The following is a 21,111-nucleotide window of genomic DNA, read 5'->3' on the forward strand; positions in this document are numbered from 1 at the left end:
TTAATTGGCTTAAACAAAAATCAGCACTTACATCAAATATTTTGAAAGCAAAATAAAAACTGTAATACCTTTTAGTTCATGTAATTTCAGGAATTTTTGGGAGACAAAAACAGCTTTAAAGATTATTGATAAAGACATTTTGTCTAAATTATGCAGGTCAGATAACAGGTTTGCTAAATGCTTTAAGGTCATAAACAACTTTGACTTTTTTGAAAATTGTTCAATTTATTTTAGAGACATTAAATTCTAAATAAGGCCTGGGGATACATGGAATTAACCATGCCCCCTAGCCATGCAAAGAAGGTTATAAAGAAAAGAGATTTTATATAAGAGAGGATGTTGTATGGTAAATTCTTGTCCTAAAGTAAAATGACTGGTTGTTTAAAAAGAGAGATGTTTAGGCAAGTCAGAAAGTCTAAACATGTCATACATGGTCTGTGTCAGTTGTGAAATAATTTATTAAAAAGATTTTGTGCCAGAAATGTTGTACAATTTAAAGGTGCTTCATAAACTGCCACTATGACTTTTAACTGTACAGTTTGCCTGCTTTACAGCTAGGTAAGGCCTGAGATACATGGAGTTAGATGCTGGAATAAGTCAGACCTTATCTGTCTGGGTCCTAGGCTCCACACCTAGTACATAATTAAATCCCTTACTTACCAAGATTTTTACCGAAAGTAAAAGTTGCTGAGAGTTAACACTGTAATATGTAATTGAGCCTACTGAAAAAAATACGTTTACATGCAAGGTATGTAAGGAGAATGAAATACATTTTTTGTAAGAGATTATAAGAAGGTATGGAAATGTAAATTTTTGCCTAGGTTAGAGGGTTAAAGGATTGTTTTAAATTAAATAAAGCTAAAGGTTTGAACACATTGTGCAAGGTTTATAAAAAATTAACTGTAAGAGATTCTATGTGTGAATATATTGGCTAAATAAAATGGCATTATTATTTTTTCCCTAAATTGGACACTGGAATAAAAGCACAACAGAGTTTTCTTGGAACATTGTTCTGTTCTGAGAAAAAAAATTCTAATTGGTTATAAAAGGTTTATAAAAGTCTTACCTTATGGTCAAAGTAATTAAAATTGAATATATTTATAAAATGTTATTAAAAACTAGCTTTAACATTAAAAATACACTAATGGAAACATAAAATTTGGCTTTCTCTTTTAAAAAGGATTTTTATATAATATTAAAAGATAATGAAAGGTTTTTGTTTACCTTTTAAGTAAACTACAAAAGAAAAAGGTGAGGGGGAAGGGAAGGAAAGGAGACAGACAGTTGGCCTCATGCTATCTTCATTGGGTCTTATTTGGAAAGCTGGTCTCCTCTCTATCAGAGTAATGTTTCATCCTTTAAAAAATTTTTGTATCATCATTTTGGCTAAATGAATGACTGAAGGTAACCTAAGATTCTATTTTGTAATATCCAATGCTTAAAACCTGTGGTATTTGACAAACCTTTCAAAACCAAGCTCTAGGTTATCATGCTAAATCAGCCAATACTAAAATTGTTTAAATACACAATTTGAATGAACCCCACGGTCTAAGTCAAATTACCTATGATAACCCATTAGTTATCAGTGCTGTGCACCTAAATTGGAGAAACAACTGGTATTCAAGAGGACATAAGCCCACTGTTAAGCATGGACTCATGAAGAACTAGGATGGCCACCTTGTCCTTCCTGAGTCCTTAAGCTTTTGTTATTAAAGGTTCTGCATTCCATGACTTGTCATGGAAAAGATAAAATAATCCAAATTGAATCTACTGATGTGGTAACTTATACATTATGGAAATAGTTTAGAACCAATATTTGCTTCCATATTCCTGGGAAAAAAATTAAAGCTTCAGGTACATTTGGCTATCTGATGGGCCATTTAAACATTTATAAAGGGATTTCATTCAACTGTCATTTTCAGTGCATGTTTTCTAATTGTATAAAAGCTTTCCAATGCAAGAGGGCCGATGTTATAACAGTAGATTATTATGCTACAATGTATTTTCACCAGGTAAAGAAAGCTTTTTATGGTTCACTGAGGATAATCCCTTCATAATCTAGAACCTGAAGATTAGATCTTCTGAAAACATCAGAGAAAGACTGTCATTGCCCTCCATACTACAGCACAACTTTGGAGACTTGAACCTTGGGTTCATAATCTCACAACTGAGAAGGGTCGCTTCACAGTCCTGGAACTGTACATCCACTGGACCCCTTAAGTTAAACTAACCAGGACAGTTTCTCCCCAGAAGAAGATGACATCCTTGATATGAATAGCTTTTCCCAAGATCATGGATCAAGACTTCTGCTATCACAAGACTCTGACCTTTGAATATTTTTTCCTTGTGTATGCCTCTATGAACAATATAAATGAAAAGGGAGTCTATTATGTGCACTTATAGGGTATAATTTTATCTGTGAAGGATTTTGCAGCCAACCTTATATATGAATAACCTTATACTTTAATAGAAAACAGATTAAGGCCCAATGTGAGTGAGAAACTTTAGTGGTACATACATTGCCTCATAATCAGTCAAAACTCCTCTTAACCTGCATCATGGATTAATGAGAACACTGCCAGGAGGCCTTCACTCTTCTAGAAGGACATCATTTGTTAGGTCCTTTCTCCATGGTTTAGACTAAAAGACAAGAATTAGAAATGTCTCTCTCATAATAGGCCCTACAGCAAATTCTACTTTATAGGCTGTTACACAACAGACTTTAAATTCTCTTGTGAAAGTTTTGCTAAATAATAAAATTCGCTAAACAGAAATGTACCTATGCAGCTGCTGACACTTGTGGCCTATGCAGAAATACATCATATGTAGATTATAAAAATTCAGCTGTAGGGGATTAATGAAAAGACCACCTAGTCAAGTGAGTAGACTCTTCATCTAGCTCATTCTTTAATCTATTTAATTGTAGGTGATTTGGTTTATGGGGACCCTGGGTAAGGAGCATACTCCACACTCTTGATATTATCCTCCCAGTAGTCATAATAATAGTCTTCCTGGTGTGCCGTATTCTCTCAAAGGTTTTAAATGTTTGCATGCAGCCATCTCTAGGACGTCAAATGGTCCCTCTTCAACTGAAATGACAAAAGCTGAAAGAAACATGCGACCATGAGGACTCCATAACCTATATGAATGACATGCCGAGACCAGAAACCCAAAATGATGGTAACTGAGAGTGGTGCTAAGGCCCTAAGTTTTGGTCACACTCTCCCCTAAGTGAGAACCTGGCTCAAAAGGGGGAATTATTTTTAAACAAAATTTTAAATGGGAGGCCATTATTTGGGACTAAGCTCATGCACTAGGCCCCAACAAACCAAACCAAACTAAAATAGAGCCACTTCTGCTAAATGTGACATAATCAAGCTAGGACTTTAAGAAAACACATAGATCCTAGAACAGACCAGGCTTTGTTTCTCTCCTGTAAATAGGATGTTCCAGCATAAGGAGGTGCCCTCTACTCAGTCCTTATTCCCTCCTTGCAAAACCCACTGTTCAGCTGTTTCCCAGTGGGTTTCAAAACCATGTAAGTACATTTATGATAGTGCTAATAACATCAATGACTAAGGCTTTGGTCAATCTCTCAAAATTGAGAAAGTGACCAAAAGGGCGGAATAATTATTATTAATTTTTTTTATTATACTTTAAGTTCTAGGGTACATGTGCCAACGTGCAGGTTTGTTACATAGGTATACATGTGACATGTTGGTTTGCTGCACCCATTAACTCGTCATTTACATTAGGTATTTCTCCTAATGCTATCCCTCCCCCAGACCCCTATCCCACAATAGGCCCCAGTGTGTGATGTTCTCTACCCTGTGTCCAAGTGTTCTCATTGTTCCATTCCCACCTATGAGTGAAAACATGCTGTGTTTGATTTTCTGTCCTTGTGATAGTTTGCTCAGAGTGATGGTTTCCAGCTTCATCCATGTCCCTACAAAGAACATGAACTCATCCTTTCTTATGGCTGCATAGTATTCCATAGTATATATGTGCCACATTTTCTTAATCCAGTCTATCATTGATGGACATTTGGGTTGGTTCCAAGTCTTTGCTATTGTGAATAGTGCCACAATTAACATATGTGTGCATGTGTCTTTATAGTAGCATGATTTATAATCCTTTGGGTGTATACCCAGTAATGGTATCACTGGGTCAAATGGTATTTCTAGTTGTAGATCCTTGAGGAATCACCACACTGTCTTCCACAATGGTTGAACTAATGTACACTCCCACCAAGAGTGTAAAAGCATTCCTATTTCTCCACATCCCCTCCAGTAGCTGTTGTTTCCTAACTTTTTAATGATTACCATTCTAACTGGCATGAGATGGTATCTCACTGTGGTTTTGATTTGCATTTCTCTGATGAACAGTGATGATGAGCATTATTTCATGTGTCTGTTGGCTGCATAAATGTTTTCTTTTGAGAAGTGTCTGTTCATATCCTTTGCAAAAGGGGGGAATTATTAATGCAAACTAACTATAGCCTAAGAAGGACTCCTTACTTATATATTTGAATCCCTGTGGATGAACTGTAACCTAGCTTATTAGTCAGACAAAATTGAAAACCTAACTCAGTAGTAACAATAGCTGAGTGTTGGCCAATCCCAGGGGCCATACTTCAACCACTCATAGACTGCTGAATGTTCAAACTGCATTCAAATAAGGCCATGCTGTAACCAATCTCACTGTTTCTGTACCTCCCTTCCAATTCCTGTATGTCACTTGACCTTTTTTGTCTATAAATCTGTTCTGACCATGAGGCACCCCTGGAGTGTCTCTGTGAATCTGTTGGGATTCTAGACGCTAATGATTTGCAAATGGTTTGTTGCTCAATTAAACTCCTTTAGATTTAATTTGGCTGAAGTTTTTTTTTAAATCAAGTTTCATATCATGAGTGTATATTTTTTAAAACAAACCAACAATGTTCTACAAATGAGGATATATACTTGTATGAATAAAGAAAAACTATAGCAAAAATATATACCAAGCTATTTATATTAGTTAATTCAGGGAGTTGGGAATGGGGGTAGCCTAGGAGACTGGGGTGGACTAGGATTAGTGGGTATCAGTGATGGTGATTAAGTTTGCCTTTATATATATTTGAGTATGTTGTTTCACTTGTACAAACAGGTTATTATTTTTCTAACTTGAAAACCATCAATAAAACTATCAGATGGATGGATGAATAGATGGACGAATGGGAGGTCTGAATGAACGGAAGAAAGGCTGGATGAATGGAGGGAAGGGCAGAAGAATGGAAGGAAGGAAAGAAGGGAGGAAGGGAGGGAGAAATGGCAGATAAAGCCCCATGGAAAACGCAGCCAGGCAGACCATTCACACCCAGCTCCTCAGCTCTGTATCCTACCTCCTTCAGCTGGACATTGTCTTTGGTGTTCTGGAAGTTCTGGCTGAGTTCATCCACCTCTTTCTCAAAGAGTGCACGTACTTCACTGAATCCCGAGCTCACTGGTCCCATGAGCTCCTCCAGGATGGACGCCAGGAATGGCTGCACACTCTCCACACAGCTTTTCTCCGCCGGCTGGGCCACCATCGCTGAGGTAGGAAATAGCCAAAAAAACTGTGACATATGGCAAAACTGGGTTTGTGGGCACTGGAGCCAGACCAGAGCTGAATGGTGCCCCACGGAGCCATTTAACAGGCAAGGCAAGCTCAAGTGGCCATGATAGACTAACACAATGAGCCCGGTGCTCGTGGTCACAAGAAAGGAAAATCACTGGACCATTTGAGAACTGGAACAAACCTATCCACTCCCCAAGCTTCCCTCTGCCCTGGGACAAAATGCATTTTCTGCTTGATCCCTCTGAACATGCAACTCTTCATATAAAGAAGAAAAGGCTGGTGATCCACCTATCTACTGTCAATCACCATCATTAAATATGCACAGTTTGTCTTCTAAAAACATAATTTATTGCTTTAATTCATTTCTCTAGGAGTTAATCACTCAATATAATTCCATCCCCCTCTCCCCACCAAAATACTTTTTAAGAACTCCAGTACATTCTTTTCTTGGGCCAATGGAACCAAATTCCATTCAGTTTGCCACCCTACCTCCTGTCCCTATCCCTGATTAAAACAAGACAAAACAAAATCACAATAGGTTTTTCTGACCAAGATGACTTGTTTAGTGACAAAAATGTAGAGTACATTCTGATCATGAAGAGGAATGAAAAAATGTCACTATAATTCCACTCTCCAGAGGAAAGTACTGCTTTTTGATTTAGAAGAGGGAGAGCACAGTGAAGCTCCTGGTCCAGTCTGGGTAGGACATGGAAACCTGCATTGTTTTCAGAGCAGAGGTAATTCTCAGGATCAGCTAGGAAGCCGCAATGGAGTGAAGGAGGCCAGAGCTGGAAGAAGCCTGAGCTCGCTCCGTGGACCGGAAGGCTAGCTCTGTGGATCGAGGCAGGTCACAGAGCCTTGTCATAGAATCACAGAACTGAAAACAGAAGCACAAGTGGAGCTGGTATCCAATCTCTCCACTTTACAGATGAAAAAAATGAGGCCTGGAGATGTTCGATGACTGGACAAACATCACGCCCTAATTTGCAGGAGCAGGGCTAACATTCAAGTGTCTTTCTTAAGTTCTTCTTGGGAATTTGCTTGCAGTGAGATGAATGGCTTCATTCTTATTTCAACTGGCAGAAACATTTCACAAAGTGGTGCAGGACCAGATCACGGCTTCTTATTCTGAGAATCCAAAATGACTAATACTATTAATATTACAAATCACTCATAAATATTTGGGATGTAAAATATTACACAGGTCATAGAATTATTAAGAAAAAATGCTTTCAATTGTACGATCCAAATATAACACAATCTATGAGTCTTCTAAAAATGACTTGCTTGACACTGAAGTATAAAACTGTTTGTCAGGAGAATAAATTAATTATTAATTAACTTTAAAGAGAGGAAGTATTTGAAAAGCATCTAATTGAAATTTCAGAACAATGCTGAACATGGGTAATATGCAATAAAGATCTAGCAGCAGATGGCAGATTTCACCTGCTGGGTGGGGCCAAGATAGGCACAGGAGGGCTGTGGGAGGGAACATTCCTCTCTGCCCACTCTCCCTCTATGCCTACTTACCACAGTGTGCTCCCACCCCCTCTCTGCACTTTTATTCAATGTCCTTTACCTTGCCTTCCTTCCTTTACCTCTGTTCGTAAACATCCTACTCCTCTCTTCAAGGCCCAGTTCAAATTTCACCGGAACATCCTGGAACTCCCACACAGCTTCCTGAGCTGGGGTCTGCAGGTGTTTCCTCACGGGCTGGAGAAGTTCCATGTCCCATTTGTGTATGCGCTGCTATTTTTCAAGCATGCAGAGATGCTGCTGTGATGCATATGTGTTTGATACATTAATTCATAAGCCTTACTGAAGTGAAGGAAGGAGCTGAACAGAGAGATGATGCCTGAAAGGTGAGGGCCAGAGGGCCTGGATTTGGAGCCCGCCTCTACTACAACTAGCTCTGGAATCTCAGCAAATTACCGAATTTCTACCTCACTAGTATCATCTGTAAAATGGAGATCATAAAAGTAATTATGGTGAGGATTAAATGAGTTTACTATATTATGAGTGCTTACAACTCTGGAAGTGGCCCCTTGGAAGGACTCAGAAACTGTTAACTCTCATTGTACCTGTTGGCATTACCGTTTTTTCCAGTCCCCCGACACTAGACCTGTGCTCTCATTATGAGGTGCCCACGTAGCTTCTTGAGGTTGAAATGGGATCTATGCTCGTATTGGGAACCACTGTGCTCTTTGTTCTGCCTCTGGTAGGAACATGTTTTTCCTTCTGTCTCAGCATCTATGACATGCTTTGTATCCTCCTCTCCTTGTAAAATCACGTTGTCTTCTTTGAATCATTCCAGCCATTGTAGTCAGCAGAAGTAGAATAAATGCTTATTGAATGCATAAATAATTGTGCAGCAGAACTAAAGCTCTGGGGCTTTACTCCCAAGAGTCATATGGGAGGAAATAGAGAGATCACCATTTAATACTCCCCAGGTTTTTTTTTAGAAATACAAAGCCCTTTATTAATGCAGCCTAAAGCGCACTTCCTTGTTTTAAAGGTGGAGCACTGGATGCCTGGTTAAAATGTGTTTCTGATATTTCATTTTATTCATTTATTTTTTATTTTTGAGGCTTTCTGGAAAAAAACTGGAAAGCCTGCTAGACAAATTCTAAAGGAGCTGTAACACTGATATTCCATTTTAAAAAGACTTGATCATTACTTCCTTTTATGGCTTCTTTTAGGAAATATACTAATTCAGGGCAAAATCTTTTTCCATCATAAGTAGATACACTGGAGCCACAGAGATTTAGGCAAAGGACGATGATTTAGTTTCAGCCATGAGAATGGCCATGGTTAAGCCCAGCTTAGCACCAGATAGCAGAAATTTTGGCACAGAAGTTGAGCATTGGTAGTTTTAAGTAGTACAAAGTATTTCAATATATAGTCAACTCTAGATTAGTTGTGCTAATGGAGGAATAAGAGACACAGATAGTAGAAAACATCAAATACTCTGAAGTTAATGTAGAGCTGGCTTTGGAAAGGATGGCGTAAATAGACACACAGAGATACACAGACACACACCTGTGCTGGAGCTGTGCCTCCTCAAACCTCCTCTCAGCAGGACCTGTGCTAAGAACCCTGAAGTAAGCTGGGCTGCAGTGGAAAGGGGGCCTGAACCGCAGAGGATAATCCACAAAGCAGACAGCCCCGAGACTCTGAGCCTCTTGAGCACAGGAATAGCGTGTTCCTCAGTCACGCTAAAACTCCATTGTCTCGCTTGGAAAGCACATAGTGAATAGTTTCTAATGAATGAATGAGTGAGTGAGTGAATAATCTGAGAACTCTCTAGCAAGACTGTTGATAAACAATCACAGATGAGCCTGCAAGCTTCTCCTCTGAAGTGACACTAGGTCACTAGGTATGGCGTGTTTGTTGGGTTATAGAGGCCCCAGATAGAATGGAGAACCATAGAATTTCATTCTGTAGGATTCCTTAGAGGCCGTCTAAGGCCTCTTGTATGGCAATAGGCAAACTGTTTTCTGTAAAGGACCAAATAGTAAATATTTGTGCCTTTGTGGTCCGTAAGGTCTCAGTTCCAACTCTTCACTTCTGCTGTTGTAGCACAAAAGCAGCCACAGACAATACATAAGTGAATGTGCCTGGCTGTGTGCCAAGAAAACATTATTTACAAAAACAGGTGGTGGCGCAATATGGCTCAAGGGCTTCAGTTTGCCAACACCACTCCTGTGGGTCCTCCTAATTTCAGAGGAGGACACTGAGCTAAAGAGAAGTTGAGTGACCTCCCCAAGTATGCATGGACTGGCTAATATTGGAGTTGGGGCTATAAACCCACATTTATTGGGTTTGTAGGGTGACTGGGTTTGACTCTAAGCCAAAATTTTAGGCTTTCATGTTAGAGGAAAATCCATGTATTAATTGATTTGAATATTTGCTGAGTCTGTATATGCCAGGCATGACACCAGGCCCTGGGTGTACTTGAGTAAACCAGGGTGACATGGCTCTGCTCTTTGAGAGCTTACAGCAGAGAGGAGGTGGAGCAGAAGCCAGTCTAACTCAGTGCCAGGGGTGCTACAATGGGGGTTGGGGGTGCAGGCAGTATCAGAATACACAGGCACTGCCAAAGGCAAGAAACAAACTTTCCTCTGCCTTGTGTCCATGAAGCTGCCACAGGGAGGCCGAGGCCCCCAGTAGTACCTCCAGCATGCTCCTGTTGCAGCTGTGATCACCACCACCCGATTTCTTAAGTTTAATTGTCCTCTGAAACCATGCATTCCTGCTATGTGGTGGATCCCTGTGTGTACAGTTTATTTAATTAGTAAGACCATGGATTATCTCCACTGACCTTTGATCTTTCCAATTAAATAGTTCTTTGAGTTCACAATCTGATCCATGTCGGAACGGATCGTTCCTTCCAGGCCCTTTGTCAGAGCTCTGCATTCCTCCTTCAAGGCACTTAATCCTTCCGAAACTTGATTCTGAACCAGGGTGTAGGCCTCCTCGAGGAGCTGCAACAGGGAATAACACATAAATCAGGGCTCTGTCATGTGTAAGTGCTGATGGAGTCAAGCGGAGGGAGGAGCCTTCATCACAGACCATCATAACATAAACAGAACTGCACACACATTGTCATTATTCTTTCAGAGTTGGAGTCTGTTTGGATTAGTCTTCGTGTAAGTGAGACTGAGCAGGTTGCAGGTAGGCGTTTCTACACCCAGGGAAGGAAATATCAAACAACAACAAATGCCCTAAGAGAAAAGCGAAGGGAATGTTCCCATTTTGAGTAGCTCAGTTGTGGAGCAAAACCATTGCTTACACCAAGCCACGTCCTCTTTCTGTCATTCTTCTTCCCCTTCATCTTAGGCAGCAGGTCTGTCTGAAGAGTGGGCAGGAGCTCCTCCATCACCAGGTTACTCAGGATCTGCACGGCAGAAGACAGCCCAGAGTTGGTCAGTCGGTGATGGCTACATCTGAGCAGCAGGCCAACTAAAGATGTCCTGATTGGCTGTCCCTGCCTGGACCAGATAACTCTGTAGCAGGTTAATAGTTTAATAATACTATAATAGGTTAATAGCTTAACCTACTACAGAGGCCACAGAAATCTCAACTAAGACAATCTTAGAGGCTGAACATTCTTAAACATCTGCAAGGAATAGTAACGTCTGCTGATATTCTCACCTTGTTTTCCCAACGTAAATAACAAATTCCCCAAATTCAAACTTCACATCTTCAAACTAGAAGAACTTAGGGCATACAGTAAAATGAAAGATTTCAATAATGGATAAGGACATCTTCAGCAAAATCGTGAAGGAAATGCTAGGCTTGGCTTTGGTGGCTTGAGTCTTAGTCTGTGTCCCCTGGGACTATCATTCCTCCTTAGCCTCTTCATGATCAAAGTATCAAAGTATCTTCATCCTCTTTGTCCCCACTGTCCCCTGAGCCCCATTGTCATCCTCTTTAATGTTTAGTAAAAGAAGGGAAGAGCAGTTTGAAGAAGCGAGAATGACGCCTGGACCGACCAGAGCCCAGGTATCACTGCATCCCACCATGCAGTGTCTTCGTCCAGCACTGGAGAAAGGCTGAGGGGATGCTCCAGGAGATACAGCCACATTGAAGGATAAGCCACAGAGAAGATTGGCAAGGTTGTCTGTTAGACCTGCTTCTCCACAGCCAGAACCCAAGCTCCAAAAGGCCCCTACTAAGAAGGAAGAGAAGGTATGCAAAAGGGAAAAAGGGAAAGGCTGGCACCGGCAAGGAGGGAAATAATCCTGCAGAAAATGGAGATGCCAGAACAGACCACGCACAAAAAGCTGACAATGCTGGAGATGCCAGGGGAAGTGTGCATTTTTGGTAACTGTGTACTTCTGGTGACCGTCCAATTGGAAATACTATTTTTTTAAATGGAGCTTTATAAAAATGTAGAACGTTGTCTTACTTTTCTTAAAGCTATGTTATTATCACACAGAACATTTCATTTTTGGGGGGAAAGGGGCATATGTCACTAATAGAATGTCTCCAAAGCTGGATTGATGTGGGGAAACACCTTTTCTTCCAGTTTTGAGAAACTTCCTCTTGGCTCCCAGGTGGGGGATTCCTGGTGTTGACACACATAGCTACCTTGGCACAAACACCTTATGGTGTGGGAAAACTAAAATTCATTATTTCCTCTTCGCCCTCTCTGCCTTTAGTATGGTCTCAACTTCCTTAAACCCAGAGACCTATTGGGACCTGATGCGTAATATTAGTTAGCAGTCAGGGGGCCATCTGGACCTTCCAGTGACCCCTATTGAGAGGGCATCTCTCAAAAGAACAGCAGTTCCCTTTTTAGAGTGTGGATCTCCAGACTGATGATTTTGCCATTTTCATTTCATCTCCTGAAAGTCTAGACTGGCTCGTGAAAAGTTGTTAAAAAACATGCTACAGGTGAAATGTCAACCCTTACTGCAAACGAGAATCTAAGCAAATGAAGATTTCGCTGGGTTTTATACCCTGATTTCTGATCAGAGAAGCTGTTTTCTTCTGATTGAAGAAGAGAGTTTGGAAGTTGTTGTATACTATTAGCAATTATCTGCTCATGGCTTGCCTAATATACTATGATTGCTTACAAAAAGCATCTTTAGTAAGGCTGGATACAGTTTGAAACAGGAAAAAGAAGGGAATAACCAATATTTTGGAACAATCAAATATTTGGAACATTTATAGGAGGAGTGTGAGATAATGGGGACTGAAACAAAAAAAAAGGAAAAAATGAAAGAAGAATATGGGAAGGAGTGTCTAAATTTTTCAAGTGTTTTTAAAAAGCGTGTTCCCACATTGCTCCTAAAATTTTTCTTGGCTCAATTAAACTATTTCCGGTGAATCTGAGCAGTATTCTACACAACCACTCATGCTACTGGCCCTTCCTTCTTTACCCCTGCCCCTGAATTGCAGCAGCTTTGCTGTTCACATTCACTTTCACGGTGAGTCTTTCGAGGCCCACAGCTCAGCTTGCATTCACAGGCTGCACACTAAGATTTACAAAAGGGGAAGCATAGTTTTAGGAAGGGAGGCAGGAGGCAGAAAAGTAGGGAATCACTTGAAGCATCTGTTCTGAGTTTGAAATAATGTTTGTCCAAAATAACTGACCTCCTCCTTTCACTTCTCATAAAAATTCAAATTATGCTTTGGGAATTAAGGAAGATTTGCTCTGAGGTCACTGGTCAGCCTCATGCTAGTGGAAATGCCCATGAGCTCATTTGATCTTGCCTTTAATCAGGGCTCCGTCGCGGCAGGGTGTAACGCTTTCAATGAACCAAATAGAAACACTCTCAGGGTGGAGGTGGACGAGCTGTCCAGTCCCACTGTGCCTGTGGGTTGCTGGGAGAGGTGCTCAGCTCAGGGCAGCAAGTGGGGCTCCTGTCATCTGCCAAGTGGATCTGCCTGGGGTGACGAAGGTTATGGTGGGGACAGAGTTTCCACTAGCCCTGGTAATTCACTGGTGGGGATGTTTTTGACCTTTCTTCGCCATTCTCTGGGGGCAGTCGAAAGATGAATCACCATTTTCTGTGGCATTTAAGAGGCACCTAAAATGCACAAAACTCCATGGAAATTAGCAGGTCCAACAATTATTGAAAGTAATGGCAAGAACCACAATTACTTTTGCACCAACCTAATAGATCCACCAGCCCACCCTGCTCAATGGGATAAGTTCTTGTTTGGAACACATCTCCCCAAAGTGTGGTATGCGAAAAGTGAGCCAAGAGGAAGGGAGACCAATGCCAGAATTTAAAATCACTGGGTTGACATTATGAAACTCAAGGGTCATAAGAATTGTCCTAATTCATCCTTTTGCAGAGATTGGTTAGAATTTTAGCATAAGTGTGAAACGGGTTTGAAAATATGAAAATGTTATATATAAAGGCCAAAGAAAAATAATGTTCCATTTGGGTGGGCTTATAGTTTTCTTGTCTTTCCCACACAATGTTCCAAGAAATTTGGTTTTATTTTACAACTTAAGGAATTAAAGGAAATATGTCTGGGAGGAAAAAGAGGGGGTGGAAGTGGGTTACAAGTGGGGGGGAGGAGGGATGATATGGTTTGGCTGTGTCCCCACCTAAATCTCATCTTGGATTGTAGCTCCTATAATTCCCATGTGTTGGGGGGGACTTGGTGGGAGATAATTGAATCCTAGGGGCAGTTTCCCCGTAATGTTCTAGTGGTAGTGAATAAGTCTCACAAGATCTGGTGATTTTACAAGGGGTTTCCCCTTTCATTTGGCTCTCATTCTCTCTTTTCTGCTGCCATGTAAGATGTGCTTTTCACCTTCTGCCATGACTGTGAGGCCTCACCAGCAATGTGGAACTCACAGTCCATTAAACCTCTTTTTCTTTATAAATTACCCTGTCTTGGGTATGTCTTTATCACCAGCATGAAAACGGACTAATACAGTGGGGGAGTGGGGCTCAGGAAATGGCCACAGGGCAGCAGAGCCTGTGGGTGCTGAAGTTCAAGTGCATCTCATCCCAACAACCATCCTCATCCTCCAACCTTCAGCCCCACCCTGCCCTGATTGAGTGCTGCCTGTCACCTCCCCAGAGCCCACTCTGGCATTCCCTACCATGGTCTGCCTTCCACGAGCAGAGTCCTAAGCCCCTGGGCTTTTCTAGAGAAAGTAGCTAGTCTAATAAATAAATTGTAGTCATGAAGGAATTCCCTAGCTCCTCCCCTCAGAACAGTATCCACTGAATTTTAACATAAGTGACCTAAAAATACCACTTTAATTTTTTTTTTTTTTAAATGGGGGGTGGTGGCAAGGGGAGTGTTTTGTATACTTAACTGCTAGGACTTGGAGATTTAAAACTTCTATCACTCCTATAAGAAACTAAGCATGTCACTAGGTTGATCAAAACTAACAAACCTGGGATCACCCCTTGAAGGTCCCACCACAGTGCCTCCTTTCAGATGCTGAGCTGTCAGGGAGGTGTGAGGTCCGGAGAGGCCACCCTCCTTCCTGAAGCAGGCCCCGCAGTCTCATCAGGCTGCTGGCTCAGGCCCCTTGTGTTACTGAGTGGCCGTGGGTGAAAGAATCCACTCAAAAGGAGTCACACTTAAGATCTTTCAGCAAAAGACAACTCTGGAGCATATGGATAAGGCCTAAAAAATGTGGGTAGTTTTTTTTTTTTTTTTTTTTTTTTTTTGTCTTGAAACTGTTCTGTGGGAATTATGAGCTGTTCTCTAGCCTATCTTGGTATTTTAAAAGCAAATAATAAATATATAACATAGTTAGAGATACTTTACAGTTGCAAAGCCCTTTCCCTCATGATCTCATTTGATATATTTATATTGACAAGTAGAAAATATGTTGATGTTTTTACTGGCATACAAATATTTTCACCTTAACAGTCTGCCAGGCAAGTTATTCTGAGATAGTTGCTCTGCCTGGACACTTGCCTAAAACAACCATCGCCATGAGGGCCTTCCATACTTGCTGTGTGAGTCATTACTACGAAGGTAATGGAACAAGGCTGAGAGTCTGAATGCAGGCCCCTAGGGTAGAGGGGTTCAGGACAGGGTTATGATTAAGGTCTTAGCAGTCAGGAAGAAAAAATGCAAATAAACCCAGCGCTTTAAACAAAAGATGTCATTTTCTCAAACTCACTTATGCTATGCCATTTTCTTTAACCACTTGCTAGCTTCTCTGGCCCCCTGGCTTCTTTTTTCTATGAGTCTTAGGGTAGACACTGCTTTACTGTTATGCACCAAGTCTTAGAGTCTGTGGTGAACCGTAATCCTTACCTGGCCCCACACGGTAAGCTTTAGAGGCCATTTCCTTTTACCAGCTTCTCCAAGCTGGTTTAAAATGCATTTCTGTAGCAGACTAGCTTTCTGACTTCAGCCAACTGTTCTGAATGTTCTTTCTCTCACCTGGAGGTTGCTGGACAAATAATCCTGAAATGCTCCTCCAGCATTCACATGTTATGAGTCTGTCATTTTACCAAAACACTTAAATTCTGGGAGGAGCAAAACCACTTTTTTTTTTTTGAGACAGGGTCTCACTCTGTTGCCCAGTGCAGTGGCACAAATGACAGCTCACTGCATCCTTGAACTCATGGGCTCAAATGATCCTACTGTTTTGGTTTCCCAAGTAGCTGGGACTACCTGCACATACCACCGCTCCCAGCTAAATTTTAGAAAACTTTTTGAAGAGATAGGGTCTTGCTATGTTGCCCAGGCTAATCTTGAACTCCCGGATTCAAGCAGTCTTCCCACCTTGGCCTTCCAAAGTGCTGAGATCACAGGTATGAGCCACCACACCCAGCCCCTGTGGAACTTCTTACTGGGACACTTGATAACTCCAGTGATTTCTGATCTCTTTTCTGCTTTTTTGTTTTGTTTTGTTTCACTTTCCCATTTAAAATGTTTTTTATCCTGCAAAACTAGGAGCTTACTATGACCACTTGCACAAATGCTTTACAATCTCCATCTATATAGAGACTCATATACATATACCCACACACATATGTGCCTTGTCTTCTGCATGCTTTCTATGTGTGTCTTGCCTCACCATGATGGCAAGGGATGAGTCATTTCTGTCTCTTCCAACTTATACCACTTAGCACATAATCAGCCGAAAGCCAAAACAAACTCAAGCTCAACTCCCAGAAAGGATTTATTAAATACCTATATTCTTTTTTTTCCCTTTTTTTTTTTTTTTTTTGAGATGGAGTCTTACACTGTCACCCAGGCTGGAGTGCAGTGGCACGATCTCAGCTCACTGCAACCTCTGCCTCCCAGGTTTAAGCAATTCTCCTTGCCTCAGCCTCCCAAGTAACTGGGATTACAGGCATCTGCCACCACACCTAGCTAATTTTTTTGTATTTTTAATAGAGACAGGGTTTCACTGTGTCAGCCAGGCTGGTCTTGAACTCCTGGCCTTGTGATCTGCCTGCCTCGGCCTCCCAAAGTGCTGGGATTACAGGCGTGAGCCATTCATTGCACCTGGCCTAAATACCTATTTTCAATGGCATCATGGAGGAATGTAAGTTCACATACATTTTCAAGTGAAAGAAAAAAATGAAGCAAGTGGCATAGCTGAACTCAAGGAGCTATTGAAAAATAAATGTGTAACTTAGTATATTCCCATGGTTGGTGTTGGTCTTTCACTGGGCCAGGAGCAGAAGCCATCATTGCCTTTACCATTTGTCCACTTAGCGTATATCCCTGAAACTATCAGCTCCACAGGGCCAGGACCATTCTGTCTTGTCTATCTTTGGGTCAATAGCCCCCAGCACATTGCCTGGCATAGAGTCAGCGCTCAGTAAATAGTAGTTGAATGAATGAGACTAGGTAAGTCACTTCGCTGTTATATGCTTCCCTCAGTTTTCACATTTACAAAATTGAAATAATAATAATAACTGCCCTACCCATCTCATAAGATTGGCAAGACAAACACCATTAGGTTTCGAACATTATCAAGTATCACACAAATGCATTTGACTACTCATCTCTCTATTAACTATGTTGGCTTACATGGCAGGCCAGCCAGTGTCAAATGCTTCAGCTTCCCCTTCTGACACTTTTGTTTTTCTTTATGGCATAAGTACACAACTATTTGGTTCTCTCAGACTTATGAATGGCTGTGCTTCCCCAAAATATCAAAACTCAAGACTTGTTTAAAATTCTGGAAGACGCAAGTCTCAGGTTGGGAAATAGATGAGTTTAGAATCTACCAGAAAGAAAAAAAAAAGAGGGAGAAAGAGAAGATTCTAATGGTAAACACATGTTCTTATATGGTGAAACAACAAAGAAGAGCTCCCTCATGAGTTTTTAGCATTAGATGTTTAATGACCACACAGAGTCAAGGCACCACTCGGCATCCTCCAAATATTGTTCTCTAATAATGAATTTCACTAGCTCCCAAAAGAGGTACCCTAGGAGATGTGGGAAAAAAAAAATTAGTGGGGCTGGGCGCGGTGGCTCACGCCTATAATCCCAGCACTTTGGGAGCCTGAAGCAGGTGAATCATGAGGTCAGGAGTTCGAGACCAACCTGACCAATATGGTAAAACCCCGTCTCTACTAAAAATACAAAAATTAGCTGGAGTGGTGGCATGCATCTATAGTCCCAGCTACTCGGGAGGCTGAGGCAGAAGAATTGCTTGAACTCAGGAGGCGGATGTTGCAATAAGCCGAGATTGCGCCACTGTACTCCAGCCTAGGCGACAGAGCGAGACTCCTCTCAAAAAAAAAAAAAATAGCATTCTGAAATACCATGTTACTTTATGTAAATATGCCCATACCCAGCCTCCTGTTCTTGGCTGAAGCAGCCATGTGACTGGTGTCACCATGGAGACGGGGGTCACATCACAAAGCAGTTTCCTTTGGAGATTTATAACACTGTCCCTGGTACCAAACCCACTGAAGTGCTTAGGCCATGACTGGCATCTAGTCAGGATCATGAGAAATTACAATGTACTGCAAGGCACAGAAAACTAGAAAAGATAAATGCAATATATGGAAAACTGTCTAATGCTTTTTGAATTTTTTTCATTACTTCATTTACATATAATTCAATAAAGACAGCTGCTTGCCAAATACTTCTCCAACTGCACTTCACAAGGCAAGGTAAACATTACTATTCTTATTTTTTCCAGAGGAGTAATCTGAGACTAAAAGAGGTTAAATAAGTTGGCATGACTTAAGTCCAAGTATGCTGACCCTAGCTAAAGCCCTGTCATGCACTTTGCACTACTGCTCGCTACTCACACTTGATTCTAGTCTGGAAGCACGAGGTCATCTGAAAGAGTAATTATTTTCATAGAAAACAGTGAGGGAAGCTCTTTCCACTGTAGTTGCCATGTTTCTGGCTGCCCCATTTCATGCCCAGTCTGGTGGTCTTTGCAGTGGGTGCCTGGTAGTTTCCTGACCAATGCTTCCAGACATGAGAGAGATGGCCTGTGGAACCACATCTTCCATACTTGCAACTTTTTTGTTTGATTGTTTAACAAAATGACCCTGACTTCCTATCAACCAAATACTCAAACATAGAGAGAATCCAAAATTTTGAGCCCCATGTTACCTGGATTTCATCCCCAGTGATCATTTCCCAGGAACCATAGTGACCTTTCTCCTGTCGGAAGAATTGCACAGCTTCTAAAAAGGCTTGGGCTTCAAATGTCATCTGCTTCATGTAATCTAAAGAAAAGAAGGAAGGACATTCAGCAAGGTAAAAACACTCTACATTTCCCCATAGCTCCTCAAGTGTGATGGCTCAGAGACCTAGCATTATCTGAAAATGACAAGGCATGGAATTATGAGACACAGAGAAAGTTAAGCAAGTACTGAATTCAAAGTTAATTTGCAGGTGTACATCACATTACTTGTTCATAGTCCTAGCTGATACATTCTATCAGTTACTGAGTATACTGGTTAGGACTAGAAGGAGGCCCATCTCCCTTACTGTCTCTTATATATGCTTCCCTATCCACCCGCAGGCACCCAGCGACTTTACGCTACCAGCTGTGACACAGGCTGTCCCTTAACAGTGCCTCTTGTGTTCAAAGTATCTCCTTCCAGTTTCCCAACAAAACAATTTCTCTGTGACTCGGTATCAGCTTTCAATACAATATGCATCAACACAACATGGAAATGTATGCAAATGAAAATAGTAATTGCTGACACATACAAAGCAGGATAATGTTCATCTAAGCACTTTACAGATTTCATTGAGACCTCACAAAAACCCTCCAGGAGAGTACTATTATCCTCATTTTACAGATGAGGAGACTGAGGCACAGAAAGATGAATTAATTGCCTAGATCATATAGCTAGTGAGTGGCACAGCCCAGGTGTGAAAGGTGGTCTGACCTCAGAGCTTGCCTCTAACCATGATACTATATTGTCTCACATACTAGTTTTATGGGTTTGCCCTTCTAAACATACTGGATTTTAAATGGTGTCCTATCTGAGAGGTACTATCCTACCACAATGAATGAATATCTAATGGTGGAACTTAAGGTGTGGTAGAGGGAGCTGGGGCTGAACAGCCTTCTCAGAGTTCCATAAGTCATGCTAGGCATGCAGTGTCTTCATTTCCAGCACATAAAATTGGCTCTTGGGGGACACAATGATAACAAAATTATAGAAATCTTCGTGGGGAAATGAACTTCAGAAATAATCTAATCGAAAACAAATAATCGAGCCTTAGAAAGGGGAAATAAAATGGGCAAAGTGAAGTGAGTGAAAAGGCCAAGTTCCCTGACTCTCCTCCTATAAGGCACAAAGCTCTCCTGCCAGTAGCACATTTATAGAGCAACATTAGATTAGTGATTTGGAGGCGGCTGACTTGGGAGGTGAGGAGGAACCATCACAGTTTTAGACAGTGGGATTATTCAGTAAAAGACTAAATTGTTGATATGGGGAACTAAGCAGAACTAAAAGAGGATCGATCTGCTCTCAAAGGTAACAATCAATTAATAGGTGGTAGATGACTCATTTGAGATTGGCTTACTAGATCACAAACCTCAGGAACTGAGAAAAGAGAAAACAATTCAAAGCTTAACCTCTACAAGAGCTCAAGAAAATTATTCACAGTGAGGATACCATGAAGTCCATCTGAAGTTCCATTTTAAAAAATGTGAAACAGTGGCCAGGCATGGTGGTGGCTCACACCTGTAATTCCAACACTTTAGGAGGCCAAGGACAGATGATCACTTGATGCCAGGATTTCAAGATGAGCCTGCGCAACATAGTGAGACCACATGTCTACAAAAAAAATTAGCTGATCACGGTGGCACATGCCCATAGTCCCAGCCACTCAGGAGGCTGAGGCAGGAGGATCACTTGAACCCAGGAGTTTGAGGCTGCAGTGAGCTATGATTGCACAATTGCACCCTACCCAGGGCAATAGAGACCCTGTCTCAAAAAAAAAAAAAAAAAAAAAAGAGAAGAAAAGAATGTGGAACAGTAACTGACATTTCTAATAGTAACATAGAGATTTGGTCAAAATCTAAACTAAGTTTTGAAAAAAAAGCATGTTGCAAGAATCAAGTTTTTTTTTTTTTTTTTTTTTTTAATTTTTTCCCCATCCCATGTGCTTTTCTTTTCTTTTTTCTTTTTCTTTTTTAAAATTATACTTTAAGTACTAGGGTACATGTGCACAACATGCATGTTTGTTACATAGGTATACATGTGCCATGCTGGTTTGCTGCACCCATTAATTCATCATTTACATTAGGTATTTCTCCTAATGCTATCCCTCCCCCTGCCCCTCACCCAATGACAGGTCCCCATGTGTGACATTCCCCACCCTGTGTCCAAGTGTTCTCATTGTTCAATTCCCATCTATGAGTGAGAACATGCAGTGTTTGGTTTTCTGTCCTTGTGTTTGCTCAGAATGATGGTTTCCAGCTTCATCCATGTCCCTGCAAAGGACATGAACTCATCCTTTCTTTTTTTTTTTTTTTTTTTTTTTGAGACGGAGTCTTGCTCTGTCACCCAGGCTGGAGTGCAGTGGCCGGATCTCAGCTCACTGCAAGCTCCTCCTCTCGGGTTCACGCCATTC

At 41.2% G+C, this 21,111-nt stretch overlaps 1 protein-coding gene and 1 non-coding gene across 4 annotated transcripts in view; both read right to left on the reverse strand.

Moving 5' to 3' along the window:
• Positions 1-21,111, reverse strand: part of NIBAN1 (niban apoptosis regulator 1) — a 169,892-nt gene that overhangs the window by 17,440 nt on the left and 131,341 nt on the right. For all 3 annotated transcript variants that reach the window (XM_005540226.5, XM_074030874.1, XM_074030875.1), the window contains 4 exons: positions 18,628-18,743; positions 10,388-10,492; positions 9,917-10,079; positions 5,381-5,568 (listed from right to left, as the gene is read on the reverse strand). In XM_005540226.5, coding sequence (XP_005540283.3) covers positions 5,381-5,568; positions 9,917-10,079; positions 10,388-10,492; positions 18,628-18,743 — 572 coding nt within the window. The remainder of the gene's footprint in view (positions 1-5,380; positions 5,569-9,916; positions 10,080-10,387; positions 10,493-18,627; positions 18,744-21,111) is intronic.
• Positions 8,179-8,241, reverse strand: LOC123571039 (U7 small nuclear RNA). The gene has a single exon (XR_006695216.2). It is a non-coding gene; the product is annotated as a U7 small nuclear RNA (small nuclear RNA).

Source organism: Macaca fascicularis, chromosome 1, assembly GCF_037993035.2.
Source record: "Macaca fascicularis isolate 582-1 chromosome 1, T2T-MFA8v1.1".
NCBI classification, from domain to species: domain Eukaryota; kingdom Metazoa; phylum Chordata; class Mammalia; order Primates; family Cercopithecidae; genus Macaca; species Macaca fascicularis.